Raw genomic sequence first — 26,924 nt, 5'->3', positions numbered from 1 at the left:
GTCTTGCTGTTGAAAAGTAAATGTACTGAAACTTCAGAAGCTAGATCAGAAGTCACAATCATAGAAGAATGTTTGAGAACCCTTTATTAACTGCCAGGTAAATTGACCCTTGTCAATTTAGTCTTGAAGCTTTTATGATTGAAGTATGATTAAGGAGAGATTGATGTCCACATGAGGAACATTTACTGAAGACAAACATTTTGGTAAAATCTAATACAAGTCTTTATTTATTCAATATTATTATATTTAGGACTTAATTATTGCATATATACAAATATACGTGTTTACAAGAATGCATACTTCACTAACATTTTAAATATCTGCAATGGGGCACGTTTTGATTTAAAAAAAATATATATCAGCACTTTATTTACAGTTTCTGAGTTTTGATACTTTTCATGTACTGGCTAGGTCTTTATATCCATTTCTATATTTATTCTGTCCCCTATATTTATTGTTGTATGAGAATTTCTCATCGATCTTTCCCTAATCCTTCAAGGTGAAGATAGTTCAGGAAGTGATCAACCACTTTCACCTGGAGAGCGCCATCCAATAAGACGTTCTAGCACTAGAGATAAAAACAGAAGAGCGGGAACTTGTTTTCTTCTGACCACAGGTGATTACACATGTAGCACTGATGGAGGGATTCGGAAAGGTACGATCCTTTTTTTTCTTTGAATTTCAATAAACTAGAAATTAGATTACTTTATTTAAAAAAAAACAAGGATTCCATTTACCAAGCTGTGTGAGAAGTGGTATAAATTAGTTCAGTTGCTTTTTATCTCCCTTTTACGGCAAGGAGGTTATTAATTGTCTATGTTTTCCAACCCACATTGTAAAGGCAAGAAAATGTCTAAGAACCAGAACTGGAAAGTATATTTTATGCAGCATATACTTTAATGCCCATAAAAGAATACTTTTCACTATAAAATATTCCTTATCTTTGGGCAGGTACATGCCTGCATCACTTCAAGTATATTTATATAACTCAAAGGTGATGTCCAGAGTATGTTATTACCCAGTGTTATTTCTATAGAAAAAATACTTTTCAATCATAAAATACATGTTGACGAACTGACTAATTACTTATGTTAGAAAAGAGACATGTCTAATGGACTTTCATATGTGGCGATTACACAATAAAATAATTTAAATACAACATAAGGAAAGCATTATTATAGTATTATTTAATTACATTCAATTTGATCTATTAGTTTTTTTTTAATAATTTCTGTAGCAATAATTCATCTTTCTTTATCAACTGAATTTATTGCAAACAAGTTTAAAAAGAAACAGTAAAGATTAGTATGAGAAATTGACACATTTCACTTTGCTTGGATACACAATGTTTTGTTGGTCAGCTATGAAGATCAATACCATGCACTGTTGTTAAAGAATGCAGTATATATGCATTATCAAGGAATCATAAAAAGTCTGTTATTACCACTTTTTAAACTCACAGGTTGATAAATGTTCCTTGAGGTATTAATGTCCGAAAGAATGTTATTATATGCCTTTCAGTGTGTTGTTTATCAGTCCCCTTTTCTTAAAGTTATTAACTAGAGAACTTAGCTGACAAGCTGCTTGGCAATGTTTGTAGCACAGTCTATCCATTCTGTCCCATGTCTGCATTTTTTTCTTTTTCGTCTATCTGTCTTTTAAATGTTTAATTTGCAGTTCAGAAAATGAATGACATTAAATCCCCATATGAAACTATTTTAGATGATTCACATATAGAACACAGAGTAATTATGATAGATACAAAAATATGGCCCATCTAGTCTGCACAGTTTATACTTATGTAAATATTTTTTTCTCTCTCCTTATGTTAAATAAGTGAACCAAAGAATACCCCAGTGTCCTATTTCCTAATGAAATAGGGCATGTATGGTGAATGTGAACATTTTCACATATAACTGCGTTAGCAGATACTATGATAAATAATGTAATTGTAGTGCGATTGTATATCTGGCTGCATGTAAAATGTCATTGCCATTATTGTTTTTTTCCAGTCTTTTTTTAACTAGTGTTTACACTTCTTTTTCTTCTTTTTTTTTTATTTAACCAATTTCTTCCCTTTCATACAATTTTTAAGACAAGCACTTGTAGAAGAAAAAGCGTAGATCTTTTTCCAAAGTTTTTGATTTCTCTGGTGGCACGCCACAAACTGAGCCGCAAATTGGGGTCTGCTGAATCTGCATGCAAGTCAACCCAGACTTGACCACCACGTAGGGATTTTTTTTGTAAAGGTCATTGCACCTAATTAATAACCAAAAGGATGAAGTTGAGCCAGATGGGACAGGGCCATAGGATAAATATAATTCTAAAAAATGTGTGAAGACTGATATTCACATTATTAAGTTTTTATTGCATAAGAATGCAAATAACTTATTTTATATTTTTGAAATACACTATTAATATAATGTATTCATTTTGCATTGACATGGAAAAAAGTCCCTTCTGATTAAGAAAAATTGTAATGCTATGTAAATTTCTATATTTATCTATCTATCTATCTATCTATCTATCTATCTATCTATCTATCTATCTATCTGTCAAGATCACATTATTTCATATAGGAGATATTTTTCTCTACCTTCTATATAGGACTAAAATGATCCTTTCCCAATAAAAAATAAAATGTTGCAAATGTATACATTTATTGAACAAAACTTTGTCTGTTACTAATTATCCTTAGGTAAGTAAGTGCAGCAGTATACAATATGTATCATCTTAAAACAGTTAATGTCGGGATAAGATCAGATAACACAGGGATCCCAAAGCCAGGCTTTATCAACAGCTCAAACTTTCCTTAAGGTTGCACCAAAATATGAATCAATAATCCAGTCATTCTGATACATGGAACTGTGCTAATAAAAGTACCACCAGTGTTCATGTTATGCGAGTGGTCTAAATGAGTCTGTGATGAAGGAATGAATCAAAAAATGTGTCAACAGAAATGGTTGGCAGTACTTTAATGGTTGGCATACTTTAATACATAGTAGTGTAAACAATGGTACAATCATATTTTTTCTCCTTACGTTAAATAAGTGAACCAAAGACTAACCCAGTGTCCTATTTCCTAATGGAAATAGGACACGTACGGTGAATGTGCACATTACAACATGCCCTGTATTAAGCATGCTTTGGGACGGGGGAGCACTCTAATGTATAGGATCTGTGGATGCTTAAATGATTCTAATAAAAAAGTTTCCAATTAACATTTTCAATATGTTTTTAGAACACACTTTTGGTTAAAACAATTACAATAGACCAAAGAAAACCTACTGTTTATTAGATCACAAATGAAACAAATATCATTAAAATCATGACAAAAATGCATGACACTTTTAGTGGGTTTCATTTAAATCATATTTAATCTACACATAATACATAAGTGCATTCGTTTTGTATATAAAAGAAAATAAGTACATAAAATAACAACCATAAAATTTCAAAAGCAGCTAATTCTTTGGTTTTATTTGCAAGAATCACTGAATCGATATTCTAGCTTGAAGTTTCTGATGTTGTTTAAATGAGTACCTTTCAGAATATTTACTTAAAATAGCAGTGCAAGAATATTCTATGCATTACATATTTTGTCAGTAATGATTCCTCGGAAGACCAACCATTACGCCCACATCATGATAAATTCAGTGTTTCAATCTTACTTGTTATGAAATCATTTCTCCTGTTTAAAATTAAAACAGACAAATTGTATTTGCATTTAGAAAATTATGTTAACAATCTTTCCCAAAACACAGAAACATAAAAAGCTTAAAATATTATTACAAGTACTAATGTCCAAAATGATTCTGCAAATGAAAATATATGTATTACACCATATTGCTTATACTTACAATGTTGAACTGGTTTATTTTACTAATATTTTATGTACACATGTAAAAGACAATTTAAAGACAACAACGTTTGTTTTCTTTAAAGTGTGCTGCTATAATATGATCTACTATATCAACTTGTGCTTGTTTATGATATGGCTTAACATAGTAAACCTCCTGCAGGTATAGAACCTTGTGAAAAACATACTGTATCTTTCTTCTGGTAGCCCCATCCAAATTTCTACTAGATTATTTTGTACTGCAAATCCACATAACGACTTGTTGATAAAACGTGAATCAATTAGCTTATTACCAATTTAATTTTAATGGACCTCACAACTGTATAAAAGAGAAGAAAAAAGTACCTGTTTATAAACCAAAAACCTGCAACACTTCAGTGCTTGGGCATAGATATTCAAAGTGCCAGGGACAGTATACTTGGCCTAACACAACCACAAGGTCACAGGATGGACTGAACATGGCTGCTTAGGGTTATATCCAAGAAACCAAAAAGAAAGAAGAAAAGCGTTGTAATAAAAATGTTCTAAATAACTTTAAAACAGAGATTACCCCTCTTTTCCATTGAAGAGAAATCTTAAACATAAATAATCAATATAGGGTGAGCTAAAACAAATTAAAGTGACACCAACACCAAAATGATTGTACATAATAATTGATTCAGAAAATGAGTGGAATCTCACTTATAATAAAATAATACTGTGATTGTGGAGACTTACACATACAGCTTCAGAATAGTCTAATTCATCCATTCCATGCAGTATCCTCCCTGAAGGAGTTGTGTGAAGAGCTCCTGCAGACTTAGCTGTTTCCATCTCTCTTCCACTTCCTGTTATATAAGTGTAGCAGCCACTGACGCGTTTCGCCGACGTGCTGAGCAACATGGAAGGGATGAAACTTTAGATCTTGGGTAGGGAATTTGGTCACAGCTTTAACCAGTAATTAACCTTGTTAATCATCCGGCTGCAGGGCTTACATATGACAGTCAGATGCTCACAAAGGATGATAATGAGCTCCCTATGCCAAGGTGGCATTAACTCCTATAAAGGCCTGGCTCCCTCGCAATGCCACTTCCAAGTGCTGGCCACATATCCCACTATGACTAAATAGGAAAGCAAGGCACAAACAAAACTATCAAAAGTAGAGGATTGACAGGACTAGTTGTTGTGCCCATAAGGATCTATTGAAAGCTGTAAGCCCCCCTACCACAGCTCATTTAAACCCACATACAAATAATGCATCAAAGTTGACACAGAAACGATAGCCCTATAGTCTGCTTGATTGCCCTGGCTGAAGGCAGCAGTTGTGTCCACATTCTTGTTAGACAGATGGAACCTTTTACCTTGCTGTAATACTAAAGTTCTGTGATGGTTAGACAGTTTTTTAAGCTTTTTTTACTATAATAAAAAAAATACATTCAAACAACACAGAAACACAGGCTTGATATGTTCATGGTGACAATTTACAGTTCTCTGAGAATTATTATTTTATTTGTGTTGTTAACACACATAACTAAAGGCAGCAGTAGTCACATAAATATTTAACATAATTATTGCTTCTGTGCTGCTCCATTAGAAGATATTATGCATACGTTTATTACTTTTTTTATGTCTAAATTCTTAGATACTCATAATTCCTGAATAAAATCATTAAATGGCAAATTACTGTTTCATTTTTTTCTGTGACGTTTAGCTTTGCCTATAATTTAGCATGGCATCCTTTATCAGCTGACACAATTTTATGTTTTTAAACGTATTACAAAATGAAAAAAATACAATAAATTCTAATAAAATCAAAACCCCACAAAGATTATTGTTGGTTTTCTATTTTACCTTTGCATATTTGGAGCACTACATCAACATTTACATGTGGGGTAATATGTTGGCAAGCTATAAATTGTCTCAGCTCTTCATTCTAGGGCTCCTTGATGAGATCATAATTGAATGCATTTCATTTTACTGTTTGTCTTTGTCTTTTTTCTGGCTCAATTCAACTGATGTCTGTGCATTGTTTCGTAAAAAGGATATGAAAAATCTCGAAGTTTAAACAACATAGCTGGCCTGACTAGCAAAGCTCTGAGACTGTCTCCAGTAACATCACCTTACAGCTCACCTTGTCCTCTAAGACGTTCTCGACCTCCCATCCCATCTATCTTCTAAAGCAGAACACATCAAATGGAGAAATATCATTTTCTCATGTACTATTTACCTCTAATGGGAACGATCAAATTATATTATTAACTTTAGGCACTAACCAGACAGCATATCTTTTCTTAACCGGATAGCCACATTGGCAGCAGATGATTTCTTATCTTACATATAAATGTATTTGAAATCTACTACATATCTACTGAATGACATTTGTCCATGGCAATAAAAAAAGAATAGATTGTGGAATGATCGGCCACTATATTTAATAATTACATATATTTTCAGGGAAATACAGCTATACCAATGTGCTTCCAAATGATAATCAACACTTCATTGAACGTTCATTTCTTGTGAGTTTCTGATCCATTCTGAAGATGTCTGGGATCCTGTGTTTACCTGCTCGCAGTGTAAAAGATCAGACCATTTGCTTGGGCCATTCCGTCTACACATCATCTCAACGCAGTGTTGCCGATTACTGGGGCTGTGAAATAGCTCTGAATATACGCTTGGCATCGTATCATTTGCTAAACAGTTGTTCTGCCGTAAACATTTTTTCTCCTTATTTCTTTTGGTATTTTTAGCTAAAGTTTGATTTACGTTTATACTGTGCTGAAAAAAAAAAAAAACTTGTAATAGAGTTCCGAATGTCTCTGGTTGTTTGCACACAGATAACTGCAAAGATGTTGTCATTACTGGTTACACGCAAGAGGCCAGATCTCTTTCATAATGGCTTGGGGAGGCACAATACATGTGAAAAAGGTAAATGCCATCCAGGCTAATGATTCTAAGCGAGCAGATATATTATTATGATTTATCCTTTTTACACCAGGGTTCTTCAACATTTTCAAATACAGATTTTGACAAAATAAACAATACAAAATTAGACTAAATATGGCCAATTACTTTCAATGTAATAAAAAGGGTCATGTATAGAAGTTTGTTGACCAGCCTCAAACATCTGGCTTTAACATTTTGCACAATTTCCAATTCAGTAATTTTGTTTTTTCACTTTTTAAAATTCCTTTTTACGTTTTATGTCATAAATGTTCATGTTGGTTTGTCTAACCAGCTGTTAAAATGTTCCATCCACCCTTCTTTAAATTTAATACAAGGCTTCACTCTTTTATTTTGTGTTTTGCTGTGTTTTATGTGCTTTGAGTATGGTTGATGTCCTATCAAACTGTAAAATCTAGAGACAGTATTAGCCTTAATAATGTCACCGCAGGTAAAATATTAATGTTTGCCAACAGCAGCAGTGATTGCCTTACTTTAGTACCAACAATCTGTACTGTACATATTAATACAATAATTAAGAGACAATAAGAGAAAAAATAAATGATCATAATAGATATGATGTTTTGGGCTGGTGATGAATTTAAAAGGCTCAAAATTGTTATAAACGACCCTTGAGATTGTTGAATAATCCCTGTTTAATTTGTGTTAAAAGTTTAGGAAAAATGTTAATTGAGACAGCCTTTCATTTGAATATCCTAAAACTAGAAGAATGAGCTGCATGACAAACTTAATATAAAAAAAGTCTTACTGAAGTTACTGATATATATTAATAAGGCTTATTACCAATGTAAAAAAAAAAGAAAAATAGGACATGTTGTAAGCAAGGGATTAATATTGTATTTGGTGCTGCTGTTATTGACTACAGTGTTATACGGAATTTATCATGGATTTGTGACTGCTGAAAAGGGGACAATGGAATTTAGCCATAACAAGGACTATACTGGAAAGAAACTACTGCTGATGAATGGGCCCTAAAATTAAGTCTCTCATGCTTCAAGGTAGTGAATGAGATTCGATGTCAAGGATAATCTGCAGCGCAACACTCACAGACTGAAATGTTTCAGAGTTGCCAGAGAAAAATAAGAAAAAGTATGTGCTGGCAAATCACTTGTAAATAAACATGAGCATGGAGTATTAGCAAATGTAATCTCTTCGGGGACATGTCTCATTGTACGGTTATCATCAAATACTGTGTGTGTGACAAACCCATATATTTTGGCCAACCTCACTGTCCCCCCAGTACTCTGAAATGTGCTGTAGATTATATAAAAACTTCTAGCAACTGCTTATTTACTAAGTGGTGCTATTAAATTTCTTACATTTTATTAGGAGAGTAGCAGTACAATGAATTATTTATGTTATGTCACTACAGAGGATCTTCTTTGATAGCAGGCTAAAGCCCAGTGGGCAAAAAGCTCCCCATACTTTTCCGATATCACCCTCTAGTAGCAAACCGGGTTCTGCGTAGTACACGCGCCCCATGTTGCATGAGTATAAAAACATAACATGCAGCCACGTGTATCTAGCCTGTGGCCACATGTAATCATTTGATAGCCACAGGCCTTAAAGTGCCAGGGCCACTTAGTCATCCCCTGTTTGGCTTTGTTAGCACCACTTAGTATATATGAAGCAAACATTGTAAGTGGTGTCCAATAACATCAGCGATGTAGCATATCTTGTTAAAAATATCATATTTAATTTACTGTTAAAATGTGACTGATGACAAATTGTATGTTTGTTAATATCGCTTTTCTTACATATTCTGTTGAGGTTACATCTAATTATGACAAATAAAAGTATGGTGTCAAGATCTATTGTTAGTTGGTATTTAATGGTATTTATTTGTCATCGAGTCAGAATTCAGCATAATAAACAATTGTCATGTAAAATATTTTTATTGATTTGATTAAGGTTTCTTTTTGCCAAGGAGAGACATGTTTTTATTTGCATTGTGCTATAAAAATGTGAATTATCATGTCTTTGTCTATATAATGTACAATTTAGATTATACAATAAATATTTGCTTTTCTTCTACTTAAATTGTTCTTCAGATTGTGGATTTGTTCCTATTGTTTAAGCATTTTTGTGACCAAAGGAATTCTGACAAATTTAAATTCCTTACGGATGTGACTGCTACTGTTTATCATATACTCACAAGTTTTATAGTACATCCCAAGGCAAATATATATGTTATACACAAAACATTTCAAGAACATGTTGAACTAACTAAGACAAAGTTGATAATTATGCTCTTATGGTCATTTTACAGCATATATTGTCAAACCAAGCAGGAAAACAAATGGCCTTAACAGATCTAATCTTAATCTACCACTTAACGCTTGTGAAACTGGATCTTCATCCTTAAAAACCATCCCTTCTATCATATCCTCAAAAATTATGAAAATAAATTACTGAATCATATTTCATTTATCTATTGTGCTATTTTCTACATGGTTTACATAAAGTGCTATATCACACATTAAAGCAATGTTGCCTTTAATTCTCTTACAAAAAATACTTTAGGTGTAGAATTATATCATGTTAGCAATGGAAAGAAAATTGGCAGATTTGTTAAATATCATACCTTCTTGGTTAACTAAATTAAATTGCAAGCTTTTGAGAGTACAAGTAATTATTTGCTAAGGGGGAAAGCACAGTTAGACATGAACATTTTGAAAATCAATGACAACTGCTTATCAGATTTAGATAAACTGGTAAAGAAATCAGGCTGAATTTTAAACCAATAATTTTACTGTCAATAATGTAGTTTGCATAATATATTTTATCATATATAGTACATGATATATTTTAATTATAATTTGCCTTTAGACTATATATTAGGGTTACCACTTGTCTAGGTTTTACCTATTCATTTAAAAAATGTCCAGGTAAGTCCCAGGTCTATAATGTACTTAGAGAGCTATAACTGTGAGCAGGGCTTTCTTTAACGTGTATTAGGTATATTTTCTATTTTTTTGGATAGAACTGCTTCGGGAGTCTAAAAGTCATAATTTCTCCCCTTTTGCTCTTATATTTTGTCCTTTTGTTCTCTCTTCTCCCTCATTTCTTTTCTTTCTCCTGCTGTCATCTCCTTCTTTACTCTTTTTGCCACTCTCAAAATGTTTCCCTTTTATATATTTTCTTCTTTTCTTTATTATCTTGCCCTACTGTTCTTTCACTTGTCTATATCATCTCCTCACTATATAACATACAGCATTTTGGAAAATCTAGCTGCATGCAGTGATAACACAACTAGTTTTCCTAGACATAGTGTGCATTGTACATTACATTTACTGAAATTAAAATTGTTGATTCTGTTTATTTGTATAATGTTGTTGTTTGTAAGTTACTTCTTCCAGACTGGAGTTTGCTGGGACAACGATGGAACTATTTTTCCCAAGACTCGGCCATGAAAAATGTGCAGCTACAAGCCCGGTGTGCCAAAAAAATATGAATCAATCAATAAAATATATATCAATGTGTGTGTACATTTGTATAAATATGTGTTACCAATTATTACTGTTTGATTAGAAAACTTAATATAATTATTCCTTAACTTATTGCATAATTACATGTTATGTCATAATATTCATTAATCTATAACTGGTACTGAATTGAATGTACTAAGTTATAATTATCATATAGCTGACCAACATTTTAAGCCACTAAGAAATTAGCAATTTCTCTGTTACCTTTTGGATAATTTAATATAATATATAATGCATATGCATTATTGACTAGTGAAATTACCTCTTGATAGGTCCACCAAAATAGGTCTCACCCGAGCTCGGGCTGGTTGGTTGTACACCAAGCTACATCCATACACAGTTTACTGAGATAACACATTTCAGTATGTATTTCACATGATGTCAAAGTTCATTATAATAAGTTTTCAGAATTTGTTAAAACCGTCAGTGCTGATCTTCAAATGCTACACATCATTTGTTTTAAAATCCCCTCAAATCGCATCTCATGATTCTGTTTCTGAAATGGCACTATACGCCACATTGCGGTCTAAGAGACTCCCAACCACCACACTGAAAAATGCATGGGCAGAGCAATCAAAAGAGCTATAACTGTAGCCTTAGCAGAAAGGAAGTTAATGGGTTAAATAATAAGAATGTGTGCATAAAGCACAAGTGTAATGTAATAAAAGAACAAAAGTATTCTATATGTTAGTGGACTTTTGAATAAAAATACACTGGTTGTGAAGAATTTGTAACCCAATTTAAACACACATCTGAAGCAGTACTACTTGATGAAATTATCAAATTATTATTTGAGCACAAGTCTTATTTAGAAATTTAGGTCATCATTAACATTACCCCATTCCCTATGATCAACTATTAAATTAAACTGATAAATTATCAGCTTTTCTGTGGAAACTACCAGGTAGTTTTATTGTTTACCTTTACAAAAATAATTTCTCCTAAGTCCCTCTCTTCTGTTGTCACCAACAGAACAGCCTTCCCAATGCTATATTCTGCCTTGGGATTTTTAATGTTCCAACCGGGGTTGCCACACTCACAATCATGCATCAAATTCAATTAAAATAAATTTACTTAAATCATTTGCCATTTGGCTCAGTCCACCATGAATGTCTACCATGTTGCAGACCTTTGTCTTATCTGCAAAAAGGCACCTATTACCATTGCCCCTTTTTATATCACTAATAGAAATATTAAAAAGCTTTGGTCCCAATAGTGATCTCTGAATGTCCCCATTGCTAACAAGACCTTCCTCTAAATATATACACCAGTCAGCCATTACAATATGACCACCTAATATTGTGTTTTGCCGCCATAACAGCCCTCACCCTTTGAGGGTCTCCACTAGAGCTCCGAAGGTGTGCTGTGGTATCTGGCACCACAACACTAGCGGCAGACCCTTCAAGTCTTGTAAGTTGCAAGGAGGGCACCTCCATGGATGCATTCGGAGGTCATGTGTTCTCCAGGTAAGCGATGCACACATACCCGGCTGTCCACATAATATAAAAGAAAATGTGACCAGGCCACCTTCTCCCATTGCTCAGTGGTCCAGTTCTTATTCTCACATGTCCCTTGTAGGCGCTTTTGGCAGTGGACAGGGGTCAACATGGGCACCCTGACTGGTCTGCGATTACACAGCCCCACGTGCAACAAACACCTTCCTATAAGAAGCAGCATTAACTTTTCAGCAATTTGAGCTACAGTAGCTTGTCAGTTGGATTTGACCAAACGAGCCAGCCTTTGCCCCCCCACGTGCACCAATGAACCTTGGTCGCCCATGACTGCTTTTCTTTCCTTGGACCACTTTTGATAGGTACTGACCTCTGAAGACTGAGAACACCCCACAAGAGCTGCAGTTTTGAAGATACTCTGTCCCAATCGTCTAGCCATCACAATTTGTGTGTTGTCAAAGTCTTTCAGATGCTTACGCTTGCCCGTTTGTCCTGCTTCCAACACATCAACGTTGAGAAGGAAATGCTCTCTTGCTGCCTAATATATCCCACCCACTGACAGGTGCCATGACAACAAGATTATGTGTTATTCGCTTCACCTGTCAATGGTCATAATGTTATAATGTATGGCTGATCGTTGTACCAAACAAAAACAACCTTCTGTCTCCTTTCACTCAACAATTGCCTTATTCTTATAACATCCAAGGCCAAAAGTTACAACTCTTGAGCTGATTCTTAGCATTGGGCATGGGAGTTTTGCTGACATTCCTTCCAGATTGTGAAGCTCAACAGTGAGTGTTTCAACCACGGATATTTAAGTGCGTTAGCAATTAGTGGCCCCATTCTGTGAGCTTGTGTGACTTACCACTTACCATAACAGCACTTTCAGAGGGACAGTTTAAAAAAAGACAAAAAAGGTGGCATCCTATGATGACACCAGGTGGAAAGTCACTGAACTTAACATTATTTGGTATTGTATGCAGTTTGTCTATGAAGATTGCATGGATGTGTGCCTGATTTTACACAGCAATGGGTGCAACTGCAATTAATTAATTCACTAATTATGAAGGGAGTTCACATATTTATAGCCATGTAGTGTATTTTATTCTGTCCGTGTGCTCTCACTTTCTTCTTGTTGATTGGTAGATCCATAAATCAATGCCTGTCTTACAGGCCCTATCCCTGCCACATGGAATGGAGGGACTAAAGGTAAAACAATAAATTTTTTTTATAAAATATTAAAAAAAAATTCTACCAACCTCCTCAACCTCTAAGTCCTCTAAGTAGAAGGCACTGGTTGGGTGCACCCCCTTGGTGCTCAACAAAAATGAGAGTAGAGGCAGAGGATGGGGTTTTACATCACTTTTTACCTCCTCACCCCCTGTAGGCAGAGGGGCAGTGATGCCCCCTAAGGGGTTTAAAGTTAGTGTAACCTCCATCCCAATGTGAATTGAATGAAGGGTGCCCCCACAGCTTAATGTTATAGTTTTTAACCCTGTTCTGGAGATGGGAACGAGGGGCTATTGTTATGGGCACTACTATCTCCCCTCACCATGCAAAATGTGGGAGAAGAGAAGGGGATAATTGCCACCCCACTATGGATAACTGTAACGCTGTTTCATGCTTATTACCTTTTGGGCAATACAAGATTATAGGGAGCCATATGTTGGGCAATATATGGATATCAAAAACCTCTGTGCAACAAATGTGGACGTGTACTTTGAAACTTGTTGGCTCACTGTTTCACTGGTCTAGCAAATATCCCATCAGATTTTGAAGCATCAACACACCTTTCAGCTCAGTGTGCTACATGATTTATGAACAAGAAAATGTATCTGTTCCGGTTAAATTGACATAGAGAATGTAATGTTTTGCAAAGATAAACTGGGTAGGTTTAGGTAAATAGACAGAAGCAGGTAAATAGAAAGAAGAATACCTCAGCATATTCATCATTTTTTCTTACTGCTTTTAATATAACACCAAATAGTTACCGAATATTTTTGTTACAAGCACATTTAATGAGAGAGTATGTGTTTGTAATGCCTAAACTGGATACTGCTGTGAGGCATTTCTCTTCAGAAACAGGCAGCTAAAAAATGTCATAATTCATTATAAAGTCTATAGGAACCTATGGCTGCAGTTACAAAGAAAAAAAAGAAAATGTTTCATCCATTTATATTCTATGTAGTACTACGTTCTGGTAAGAGCTTATATCACCCGCGAGAAGGAAGATCTTAAGTAATAAAAAAAATGTATTAACATTGAAATATTTATTCCCAAAATTTAAGGTATGATAAACTGAATTGTAAAATAAATGATAATATTACATTTCAAAAATCTATCTATCTATCTATCTATCTATCTATCTATCTATCTATCTATCTATCTATCTATCTATCTATATATATATATATATATTAAATACATTCAAAGAGTCCATAAACATCTTATGAAGACACAGAACTCTGTACCATATCTATCCCTTGTGCTAACAACTAGCATTAAGAACCTTAATAATCTAGAAAATAGAAAAAAATAAAAGGAGCTGATTTCTGAAAGCAATATATACAGAACAAATTGGACAGATAATAAAAGAGATTCAACAACAACTTCTCACTTCTGAAGGTTTTTCTTCACTTTTCAGTGCTTTTCCAATATGACCTTTAGAAATAAAATGAGACAGTTCACATAACCATTTCTAAAACTCCCCACCAAAATACACAGCGGGGAGAAAAAATAAAAATTACAGTATATTGTTGACTGGCTAGCGTGGGTATACTGAAATAAGAGTGCTATGATATGTAATAATAAACAATAGTATGCTTCAGCTCAAAAAGGAAATTAATTAAAAATAAACAAATCAATAGGTCAAACAAAAAAAGCATACATCTTGAAAAAACAGAAAAAAAACAAATCTATAGTTTTGTTTATTCTTAAGGAAAGAGCTTGACACTTACATTTTAATTACACTACCCATTAAAAATGAATTAAAAAATAGACTGATTAGATCTGGTGCAGTGGTACTCTAAGGTGGGTGCTGTTGGTGCAGAGCATTACGTTACCCTGAGGTAGTGGGGTGGCAGCTTTAATGGAGATGTAAGCAGCAGTGAAGACAGGGCTCTGGGCGAGAAAAGTGGACGCAAGAACACTGTGGAAGAACTGTTTGAGTTGCATAAATAAAGAGGAATAAAGTGAGTGTGTATGTAGTTATTAGAGATATGCACACAAACTAAAAACAATTCAGACACAAGTTTAAGTTAGTTTTTGGTTTATTTGAAAATTCGAAATTTTGTTTCCTGCACTTCAGCTTTAACGAAATTCAGAGGGTTCCTTGATACAGAAGCATTGGCATTAAAACGTCATTAGTAAATTTCACTCCTACCTTCCATGACAACCACTCTCTCCGCTTCAGTCTTTCATATCCACAGTCATTCTTCTCCCCTTTTCAGCGTTCCCTACCCCTTCCATTGATGCACCAGACACACACACACTACTTCTACAACTTTGGCACCTACTTCCCACAACGACATTCTTTTACGGCTTTGCTTCTCCAGTGCAGACATTCTTCTATGTTCTCTTCCTCCAAAAACACAGCCATGCATACTACGTCCCCAGCAGTAGATTACAAAAATTAAAAATCTAAAACAAGAGATGCTGGGAAGGTAGACAATTGGACCTATAGTGTACGTTCGAGCAAGGCCCTCCGCACCTATTGTTTCTGGAAGTCAAATTGTTATGTTACATACTACTTGTTATGTCCTGTCTACCCATTCTAAAGCGCTACGGAATTTGATGGCACTATATAAAACAATAAATAATAATAATAATAAGAGACAAATGTTGGAGGAGGTGGGGGAGAGGGGAGGATGCCCCCTTCCCATCTCCCCTATTGGTCCAACCACTCTCTCTTACACTAATGCAAGGTGTAAGTCTTCCATTGTACAATTTTGGTGAGCCTGTGCAAATTGTATCCTCAGTTTCCTGTTCTTAGTGGAACCCGATGTGCTGCTGTCACCTATCTGCTTCAAGGTTTTGAAATGTCGTGCGTTCAGAGATGGTATTCTGCATATCTTGGTTGTAGTTAGAGGAAGATGTAAAATGATAGTTTTTAAAACAACATCATGGATAAAAGGGAATCAGAAATTGACAACAAAACTAATTAAAAGAAGTTCACAGCTATGAATACAGACTTTCCAAATTGGGCTTGCAGATACAAGTTATTTTGAGGTAATTTCAAAGAACTGTCTAAGGATCTTTTTGTTTAAATAACTTTGAAGACGACACACAGAAAGTACAGAAAGTACAGAAAGTGGATATCCCTGCTTTGTTAAAGTGAAAAGTTGTTTTCATTACTGTCAGGACAGTTAAGATGTGAATGTAGTGCCAAGTGAAGTGGTTTTGGCAAACTCAGTTAATACTATTTCTGGATAAGGCTAGGTTTCCACTTGGGTTTTTGTCCTGCGTTATTTTCTTGATGAAAAACGCCAGGAAAAACGCCAAGAAAACTGCCACTGCATTCTCCTGCGTTTTGGCGTTTTTTCTGGCGTTTTTTCTGGCATTTTAGCCTTTCTGTGGAAATTAGGCAGTTTTTCCAGCCTTTAAACGTTGAAATTTTCACCCAGCTAAAAGGGATTAGGATAAATGGCAAGTATCTGCCCCCTCCTGATGTCATTTCCTTGGCAGAGTTCTACTTAAACACGCCCCGGCGGACCCTTTTGTCTCTTTTCTGTGGTTTGTAAGGCATGCTTTATTCCGAATGTCTGCTCCTCTAGGAAGATTGGCCCCAAATTATGGTGCAAATTGTTTGCTGTTGCTTTTGGCACGCAGGATCTACTTGGTTTGTTTGTAATGACATGTTTGTTCCAAATGGTGTAAAATTCAATATGAACTTTGTTTTGTGTGAAACTGTTTGTTTCCAGCCTACTTCTCGTAGGACACACAGATACTGGGTCCATCCTCTGCATTGTAACTGTGGAAAAAAAACGTCATAAAAAACACCAAGGCAAAACCCACATGGCTTTTTCATGGCGTTTTTTCTCTCCCATAGACTTCTATTGGAGAAAAACACCAAGATTTCCTTGCAAAAAACATGTGAGAGAGTGTCAACATGCTGCGATTTTGAAAAACTGCCACAGAGCCCAAAAAGTCAGAAAAATGCCAAAGAGGACTGAAAAAACGCCAAACAGAAAAACGCCAAGTGGATATGGCATTGTGCGATTTCCTATTGAAGAACAGCTAACATCTGACATAAAAACGCCAATTCAGCCACACAGCGTTTTTTTAGTGAAAAAACGCTGTGTGGCTGAATTGGCGTTTTTATGGGCGTTTTTAGCAAAAAAAAAACCAAGTGGAAACCTAGCCTAACACAAGCATTTAAAGTGAACAATTTCACTTTAGCATTTTGATCATCTAGATTTTGATTGTTTTGGAGTCATTACCAAATTTTTGGGGGGTTCTGTGGCACAATATTGGATAAAACATCAGTTATTTTTTGCCTTCTGGATCAGCTTTTGCAAAAAATAAAAAAGGCCAACAAAGCCTGTAAAACGGCAATTAAATTAACAATTATTATTTCATTTTCCAATATAGCTAAGGAGAGCAAGAACAATCCCCAAAAATCTTTAAATAAATAAATAGCAAAAAGTTAAAGGCTGATAATGCTGGGTCTTTGTTATCCGAAATGGGTGAGATGCTCAGTGGGGACAGAGAGAAAGCAGACATTTGAAATAATTTATTTTCTTCTGTTTTTACCAAGGAAGAGCTGATGGACAAGAACCTGCAAGCAAACGTGATTGGCTGACACAATAAAAAGTGTTCAAATAATTAAATGGTGTTAAGGTAGACAAAGCCCCGGGGCCGGAAGGTATACACCGATGGTACTTAAAGAACTAAGCCAGGCCCCGGCCAGGCCACTGTTTTGGATTTTCAGGGATTCTTTTATTTTAGGCATGGTGCCCACAGATTGGCATAAAGCCAATGTCGTGCCCATATTTAAAAAGGGATCAAAATCGCAGCCAAGCAATTACAGACCTGTAAGTTTGACATCTGTGGTGGGGAAACTGTTTGAAGGGTTACTAAAGGAACATATTCAAAATTTCATCTTGAACAGGAATTTCATTAGCAGGAGCCAACATGGCTTTGTGAAAGTCCGATCTTGTCAAACTAACTTAATTGCATTCTATTAAGAAGTGAGCAGAAATATAGATATGGGTGCTGCAGTGGATGTGATATACTTAGACTTTGCTAAGGCATTTAATACGATTCCACACAAAAGGTTAGTGTACAAATTGACTGAAATAGGCTTAGGTCTTGCTTCTTCTTGTTCTTCATCTTCTTGTTGTTCTCTTTTCTCTATTCTTCTTCCAAATCTCCATAACCCTCCAGGAGATTCTGACAAAATGGCAGACCTTCTGGTGACATTCTCAACCCCAATTGGAGGGTCAGGGTAGATGATGTCACCAGAAGCCCCACCCTTTTTTAACTAGACAAATTATGCAACTACACAATGTCATACAAAGTGTATCCTTAAGGTGGACCCTTTATTTGCATACCTTTGCTATGAAATATTTGACTTAAGGGAGGGTGGCACTGTTGTTTCATGCACTGGAACTTCATATGTGCCATCTCAAGGATCCCATTTGACATTAAAAGAAACATGCAAATTTAGAGTAACATCCAAATCGCTAGTATTTTGAAATGTATATGTACACTATGGAATGCTCCAGTTTGGTGGTGGCAATACGGTTGCCTCTACCCAGTTGTCAATTATTAGGTCCAATAGTCAAATGCCTAGAGTAAAGGCATCCAAGAACTGAGGGGGGCCTGGTGCACTGATGGTAATATACTAGTTTTAGTTTAGTTGTGGATACTAACTTAGCCAGGAGGGAGGTATAAAACAGGTTGCATAAAACGTATGATTGCATCTATATGTGTGCACACACAACAAGGGGTCCAGTAGGGGCATATTCTGGCAATGTCCCTATTGTCTCCTTTGAGGCCCCTGACAGGTTATGATAATCTGCTAAATCTCAATATAAAGAGTTCTCATATGAGCTGGCTGTCAGTAATTACAAGGCATATGCACAGTAGAAAGTAGGAAATATTTTTGGTCAAATGTATCTTCTTCAAATGAAGGAGCAGATATGATGAATATGATGACTAGTGTGACTCTTTAATGACTCTTTAATGATTACTTTAGATCTTCCGATCACTTTAAGATTATGATAATATTAGTATATCTTATCTAAGGTATTTTGTAGTTAGTTTTTAATTTGCCCAATATCTACTACCCTAATAACCAGGTGCATGGAGCTACAATTAAACTAATAATACTGTTTGACCAGATAAAAAAGGATAAATCCTACTTACATACCTTGGCATAAGAATTTTCAATCTTTGTTTCGCCAATTACAGGACAACAAGGCTAATAAAGTGCCTTAATCATTCTAGCTATTAAACTTTTTACGTCACAATTATCACTTTATTTTGCAATGTACCAGTACATATTTCATACTTTCATAGAATTCTGACTAAAGCCCCTTTATTTATCTGTTCTGTTTAATATATTATATTAGTGGTCTTTTTTTTTTACAGTAATGAACAAGTAAAAAGCAAACAATAATGAAGATATATATTACATAATGTCAATACAACACTGTATTTCCTTAGGCAAGGACAAGCTCTGAAAAACTACACAGCTCATGCATAATGTAATCCTGTTCTATATTTGAAAAGCCTCTTGGCTGTTGAAAGGAACATAATACTGTAAGTTGGATCAGTACTGCTCAGCTTTACCGGGTCATGATTTCACAGTGTCCCTATTTGGAGAAGGTAAAATAATCAATAACTCATGCTTTCTCTCTTATATAACCGGGAGTACTAATTCTTATCACAGTCCTGTCATCCCAATAAATGGTGTCAACTAGGGTTTGGTGATATTTTCTGCTTCCTGAAAAGCATGCCACGGACAAAAGTGAACAGCAAAGCATGGAAAGAATGGAGCAACTCCCATCTCTGCATGCATACCTGTCATCACAAGAATCCATTGAATAAAAATTCACTTTTTTGCAGCTCATCAATCCTGTACACATTTATTGTAACTACTCTAATCCTAGTTAGACTCTAGTCTTCTCCTACTTCTGTAATGTGTCCCAATTCTTCAACACCCCTTTATCTTTGCCTAACCACCATGTTCTAGACCTCTGAAAACCCACTGAAACCTCCATCAGATATATTGGCACCCAGTACAAACCGGCTTAATCTCACCACACATGCCTCCCACTGCCCTTTCTACCACCATCCCCAAGGTCTGTAGTGAGAAGTAGTGAGGCATGTGACCCCAGTCCTTGGTAGCAGACCATTAGAGCCCAGTCTCATTTAGCAGGCTGTGAGGGCTAGTGCCATGTAGCGGTTCTGGGTGAACCCAGTCACGAATATCGGGACATGAGAGCCAATGAGGGAACGTATGAAAGGGGCCCACCTCCTTGGCTGGGCTTCATACATGGGTACTGATCTAAATTTTAGCAATATAATAATTATAATAGTGAAATTAAAAAAATATATTTAGGATGCAAGGGAGCATTTGGCCCTCCAAAACATAAAAACATTTGTTGGGTATAACTGTGAATAATATTCATACTAAATAATGACCTATTATATAAAAAGGCATTAGAAAAAGGTCCTATCTACATTTTAAAAAAACAACAATATACAATATGTGAATGAACATTAAGAACAATATGAACAATATGGTTAATACAACCTATTGGAGGACAGGGCCGGATTAAGAGCATCATGGGCCTGGTGCTGAGAATTTTGGTGGGCCTTTTTATGGAAATAAATAAAATATAAGGAATAGACAGAATCTCTTTGGCACCCATGTGTACTGGATAAAGATGATATCAGTGTGAGGCAAATAATATAGGTTGAATCTTATGTGATGGGATTGGGAGTACATCAGTATACTAAAAAAGTCATCATATTTAAGATGCCTGAAGTCACAATTTACTGCCACTAATCCTTTTTAATAAAATATGCAGATTGAACTACACTGGACTACAATCCTCTCACTGGACAATGTTTTGTCCTCTAAATTTAGGAGGGTGTTTTATCTCTGGATAAGTAAAAATTAAATAGTTACATTTATTCCTATAGTAAGTAAAATGCCAGGAAACAGATGACCAAACACACACACCAGGACAAGCTCTGCCACACTGAAACCCCAAAAAAACACACCAGGACAGGTTCTGCCACACTGACACACAGTGTCCACATCCGGACGGGGTAAGCAAAAAAAAATAAATATTTTTTTTTCCACACTGCTTTGTCGTTGACTCTTCTTTTGTATTTTTGCCCCCTTGTGCATCGCCACCAGCCAGCACTATGTGTATAGGGGATGTATATCTGCCTAATTGATTCCCTTTCATGAATCTATACTTCCCCCCCATACTGCAGGGTTGGTAAGCAATATGTAAAAATGATATGTGTCCTGGAAAACATGGCTGATGTGGTCACCCTAATGCCCCATACCTTTGTGTATTGCCCCCAGCCAGCTCCACATTGTATATTTATTCCAATTACCCAGCCCCCCTTTAGTATTGATTTATGTGATTCCCCACAGCCAGCACCCCCTTGTGAATTAATGCCCCCACACCCTTGCATATTGCCCCCCGGCACCCAGATTGTATCCACAGGATCTGCCCAACACCTAGACTGGAAGCATAGGACTTGCCACCTTTGCCCCCAATCAGCCTGTCTGTGGCATCCTGGCCCCAAACAGCCTCCCTGTGACATCCTAGCCCCAAACAGCCTCCCTGTGACATCCTAGCCTCAAACAGCTTCCCTGGGCCATGCCCCCCCACTTACACATCCATGCTATCACACAAATATTCATTCAGTCATTCACACATTCATCCATTCATTCATATACTCATTTACAGATACTCATTCATTCACAGATACTCATTCATTCCCTCAGTCACACATACTCGTTCATACATCCTCCCCCACCCTGAGCTGCTGATATCCTGGTGCCTCTCAGAGACTTCCACAGGAGCTGCTACTTCCCTCTGTGTTGCTCGCAACTTCTCTTTTAACACCCAGGGGGAAGCAGGAACGGAGCAGGGTCATGTGATGTAAATTGACGTGACTCTGTTGGGTTCTTGCTTCCTCTGGGTGTTACAAGTAAGCAGCAGGCCCTTGCGAAAGTAATTGCTGCTGGCTTTTGCCCCAAGTTAAAGTCGGCCCTGGCAGTCGTGCGACTGTATTGGCCAGTTCAGTGTGCGGCTGGCCCATTGGGAAATCTCCCAGTTTCCCATTGTGCCAGCCTTGCCCTGACTGGGCCTATTTTCAGGTAGGGGCCTGGAGCTGCAGTTTCATCAGCCCCTACTTTAATCTGGCCCTGGTAGGGAATACCCTTGCACTTGATAGACAAGAGTAGTTTATTGTACAAGAAATATGTCATGCCTGAACAATGGGCACCTATAACAAAATATACATAGTTTAGGTATTTTATAGCACTTATATAGCAAGCATAATATAATATTTAACTCACAGAAATAATAGTTTCTGAATCATTACAGTGCCATATTAAAATTGTGATTTTGTCCCAAAATTTGTTTTTTTCTTCTTTTTCATGTGTATTACCTTAATGAAATAAACTGGTATCTTTTTAAAATTGAGAACTACCACATGGGAAATATGTTAGATGCTAAAACTATTCTAGTAGAAGGTTATATGATCAAGGGCTGGACGTGACTGCTGAGCAAATTATAGAGGAGATAACAATGTCATCCAATGATAAAAATAGACTAGAGAAAAATGAGAGAATGGTAGCCTTCATTCTGTCTGGGTCAAAGAACTGATAACATTTCAATATCAATGTCACATGGTTTTGGTTTTCCAGTTCATTAAGTAATTTGTGTGCTAGATAAAACCAAGATTTCTATACTAATTACTGGAACATATTCTATGTTGTTTAAAAATGTGTAATATATATGGTCTTATTTCTCCATTTCCACACTAAATATTCTTGTCTGGCATATTTACCAAAGATGTAAGTTACATAATTTTCCTCTATTCACTGAACTGCGAGTACTTGAAACACAGTTTCACAAAAATCCATATTAATACATTTTCACTAATGCTAACTTGCATGAAAGCTTACAAAAAAATCACAACTTTCTTACATTTCTTTTCAGGAGAGTCAAGTGTATATAAATTGAAATAACCAACAACAGGTAACTCACAACTCAACCAGCAACTAAGAAGTGCATTCCCAGGCAGACAATAACAGGCAAACACTAACATATATGCTCAAACACATACTAACATAAAGACACACACACTAAAATACTCAGGCAGACAAGCACTCTTGTCTCCTCCCATCTCATTCCTGGTCGGATTAGGACGTGAAAAACTAACAAGGGGGGCAGGTAAAATATCTAATACCCCTTTTGGAGAAGCACAAAACCCATCCCTTGACACCTCTCCATGTCTACCCAGGGAGATAAAGTGTCCCATTTTTTCATACTGAATTATGGTTTATATATATATGTTTCTGAAAAAAACAATAGATATTTTATGGTTAAACTAAATGAGAGAGGGGGGGATTACACTTGAAAACAAGATAGCAAAAGTGCTAAAATCCCTGTTAGTCATTAAGTGTAAATAAATGCCCTTAGTCCTTATGGTGTTAAGCCAAGATGTAAAAAAAGAATGTTTTAAAATGTAACATCTTGGCTTAACCCCTTAAGGTTGATTATGTAATCAAATGCAAACTGAGACCTTGCCTGAGGTAAGTTGGTTTTAAACAAATAATGTTCCAACAGATAAATTGAAAGTGCTCTTTAACCTTTAAATAGCTAAATGTTTTTCCAAACCTTTTTTTATAAGGTTGTGTCCTGATTGTTTTAGCCCTTTTGCAATGGTGGATCCAGAGCCTGACCTTGGGAAGGGTACTAAAACACACTGAGACACTCGCACTAACACACGCAACCAGTCACTCACACCAGTACAACTAACACACATTCAGAAACTCAGCACTAACACACACACACAGACACTTGACACTAACATACACACCCAGACACCCACACAAGCATGCCCAGATATTCCAACTAACATGACCAGTCACACAATACTAACATACCCAAAGACACATGATCACACACTAACATACCCAGATACACACACGCACTAACATCACCAAAAGACATATGTTCACACACTAGAGTATCCCACAACACACACAAACATACCCGGGCAGACACACATGCATACACTAACATACATATCTAAACACAAACTAACATACATACCAAGACCACACTAACACACAGACAAGCACACACTAAAATACACAGGCAGACACACACATACCCAGACACTGTCACACATACATAGCCAGGCAGACACACACTAGCATGCATACCCAAGCAGACACACACTAACATGCATTCCCAGGCAGACAATAACAGACAAACACTAACATATATACTCAAACACATACTAACATAAAGACACACACACTAAAATACCCAGGCAGACAAGCACATACCCAGACACACATACCCAGGCAGACACTAACCTGCACACCCAGGCAGACGCACACTAGCATGCATACTCAGGCAGACACATACTAACATGCATACCCAGGCAGACACTCACTAACATGCATACCCAGGCAGAGACATACTAACATGCATATACTAACATGCATACCCAGGCAGAGACACACCAATATACCTAGGCAGACGCTAACATAGATACACCAACTAAAATACCCAAACAGACACTAACATACATACCCAGACACACACTAACATACAAGCACACATGCTAATATACACAGGCATACACACATACCCAGAAACATGCATACCCATGCCTACCTAGGAAGGCACTCAGTGAGGTGCATACCCAGGCAGGCATTTGAATTGTTGCTCTACATAAAGATGGCTTAGGCTATGAGAAGATTACCAAGACCCTGAAACTGAGCTGCAGCATGGTAGGCAAGACCATACAGCGGTTTCACGAGACAGGCTCCACTCAGAACAGGCCTTGACATGGTCGAGCAAAGAAGTTGAGTGCACGTGCTCAGCATCATATCCAGAGATTGGGAAATAGATGTATGAGTGCTGCCAGCTTTGCTGCAGAGGTTGAAGGGGTGGGGGGTCAGCCTGTCGTTGCTCAGACCATATGCCGCACACTGCATCAAATTGGTCTGCATGGCTGTCATCCCAGAAGAAAGCCTCTTCTAAACATGATGCACAAGAAAGACTAAGGACATGAATTACTGGATCCATGAACTGTGGTCCGATGAGACCAAGATAAACTTATTTGGTACAGATGGTGTCAAGCATTGTGTGTGTCTTGCCTACAGTCAAGCATGGTTGTGGGAGTGTCATGGTCTGCTGGCACTGGGCAGCTACAGTTTATTGAGGGAACCATGATTGCCAACATGTACTGTGATATACTGAAGCAGAGCATGATCCCCTCCCTTCGGAGACTGGGCCACAGGGCAGTATTCCAACCTGATATTGACCCCAAACACACCTCAAAGACGACCACTGCCTTGCTAAAGAAGGTGAAGGTAAAGGTGATGGACTGGCCAAGCATGTGTCCAGACCTAAACCCTATTGAGCATCTGTGGGGCATCCTCAAACAAAAGGTGGGGGAGCGCAAGGTCTCTAACATCCACCAGCTCTGTGATGTCATCATGGAGGAGTGGAAGAGCACTCCAATGGCAACTTTAAACTGTTATACAGGCTGTACACTCACTACTTTACATTGTAGCAGAGTGTCATTTCTTCAGTGTTGTCACATGAAAAGAGATAATAAAAAAAATACAAAAATGTGAGGGGTGTGACAAATGTTTACTTGAGTAAACGGGGAGACATAAAATCCATTATAATTTGTTTATTATCAAGAGAAGCTGGACCCTGATATTACCATCTACTGTCCGGAGGAGTCTGGTCAGCAGTGGTCTTCATGAAAGACTTCTGGAGAAAAATCTATACCTCTGACCTGGAAACAAGGCCACGTTACTTAACTATTCACACAGGAAACACAAGAAGAGAAAAAATGTGAAATATTTGGCTGTCGCAGAAAGCAGCTTGCTCGCCAAAGGACTGGAGAGCAGTAAATCATCGGAAGTTGCTTGCAGACTTCCGTCAAAATGGCGGTGCTTCTAGCAACATCCTCTTGCCCGATCCTCCAATTGGGTGGGAGAGCGTCACCAAAAACAACACAATTTTGCCTTAAGGGGAACTTCCTCCAAAATCACACCACTTTCGGTGACGTCCTCCAACCTGTTCATGAAAGGTTATCTTCAGGTAAAATCGCAAAACTTCTGGGCACATCCTCTCCCCCAGATCCTCCAATCAGGGAAGAGGATGTCATTGGAAACTCCACCATTCTTCTGGGTCATGCAGAGCTGCAGACGAATATAGAAGCCAGAAGAGAGAACAAGAAGATGGAAAAGATGCTAGAGAAGAAGAGACAGAAAGCGAAATCGGTAGGTGAAGAAGGTTGGGAGAGAGCATGAGAGAGAGACTGGATGAGAATGAGAGTGTGAGAGAGTGTGTGTAAATGAGTCCACAAAATCTCGAATGAAAACTCTGAGATTTTAGTTTTAGTTCATTTAATTGGGGGGCTTTCAGAGATTTGTATGAATTGACCAAATTTGCAATTGTAAAATTCATATGAATCCAAATGCACAAGTCTACTACTTATTATGTACTGTTTACCCATTGTACATCACTGCAGAATATGGTGGCTCTATATAAAAAAATAATTATACTAATGTAATTCATAATTCAGTGGCATATAAATTAGTACAGGTGTACTATAATGGCTTATATGTTACAGTCAATGTAAATGGCAATGGTTCTTTATGTGGACAGTTACTTTTGATACTGTGCAACCCTACTTAACAGTATGCTTTTGTTTACCAGAAGGGTAGAAACAAATATTTTCTTTTGTAGCTTTTGGTGACACCTTGTGGACTTTCCCAGATATTCTGTAGTACTTGATTCTTTTACTTTTTCATTTGGCGACATCACACATCATACTATAATGTTGCCAATTTTTCAGGGACTCTCTTGGGATTGGATTTACCATTTTGTCATGGCTTTGTCTCCTAGTGATAGAAGCTAATTGTATTCTTAGATGTGAAATAGCATC

The 26,924-nt window shown here is 36.7% G+C and overlaps 1 protein-coding gene across 6 annotated transcripts in view; it reads left to right on the top strand.

Annotated features, from left to right (window-relative positions):
* KCNC2 (potassium voltage-gated channel subfamily C member 2) overlaps window positions 1-8,050 on the top strand; it is a 67,409-nt gene extending 59,359 nt beyond the window's left edge. Inside the window, exons 3-5 of one of the 6 annotated variants that reach the window (XM_053461975.1) lie at window positions 500-655; window positions 6,676-6,766; window positions 7,668-7,754. In XM_053461975.1, coding sequence (XP_053317950.1) covers window positions 500-655; window positions 6,676-6,734 — 215 coding nt within the window. In that variant the 3' untranslated portion in view covers window positions 6,735-6,766; window positions 7,668-7,754. The other 5 variants (XM_053461972.1, XM_053461974.1, XM_053461973.1 and 2 more) reach the window with 5 other exon arrangements.
* The last annotated feature ends 18,874 nt before the right edge of the window (window positions 8,051-26,924 follow it).

This window comes from Spea bombifrons, chromosome 4, assembly GCF_027358695.1.
Source record: "Spea bombifrons isolate aSpeBom1 chromosome 4, aSpeBom1.2.pri, whole genome shotgun sequence".
NCBI classification, from domain to species: Eukaryota; Metazoa; Chordata; class Amphibia; order Anura; family Pelobatidae; genus Spea; species Spea bombifrons.
Note: the sequence above shows the minus strand (reverse complement) of the source record. Positions and strands in the feature narration are given on the sequence as shown.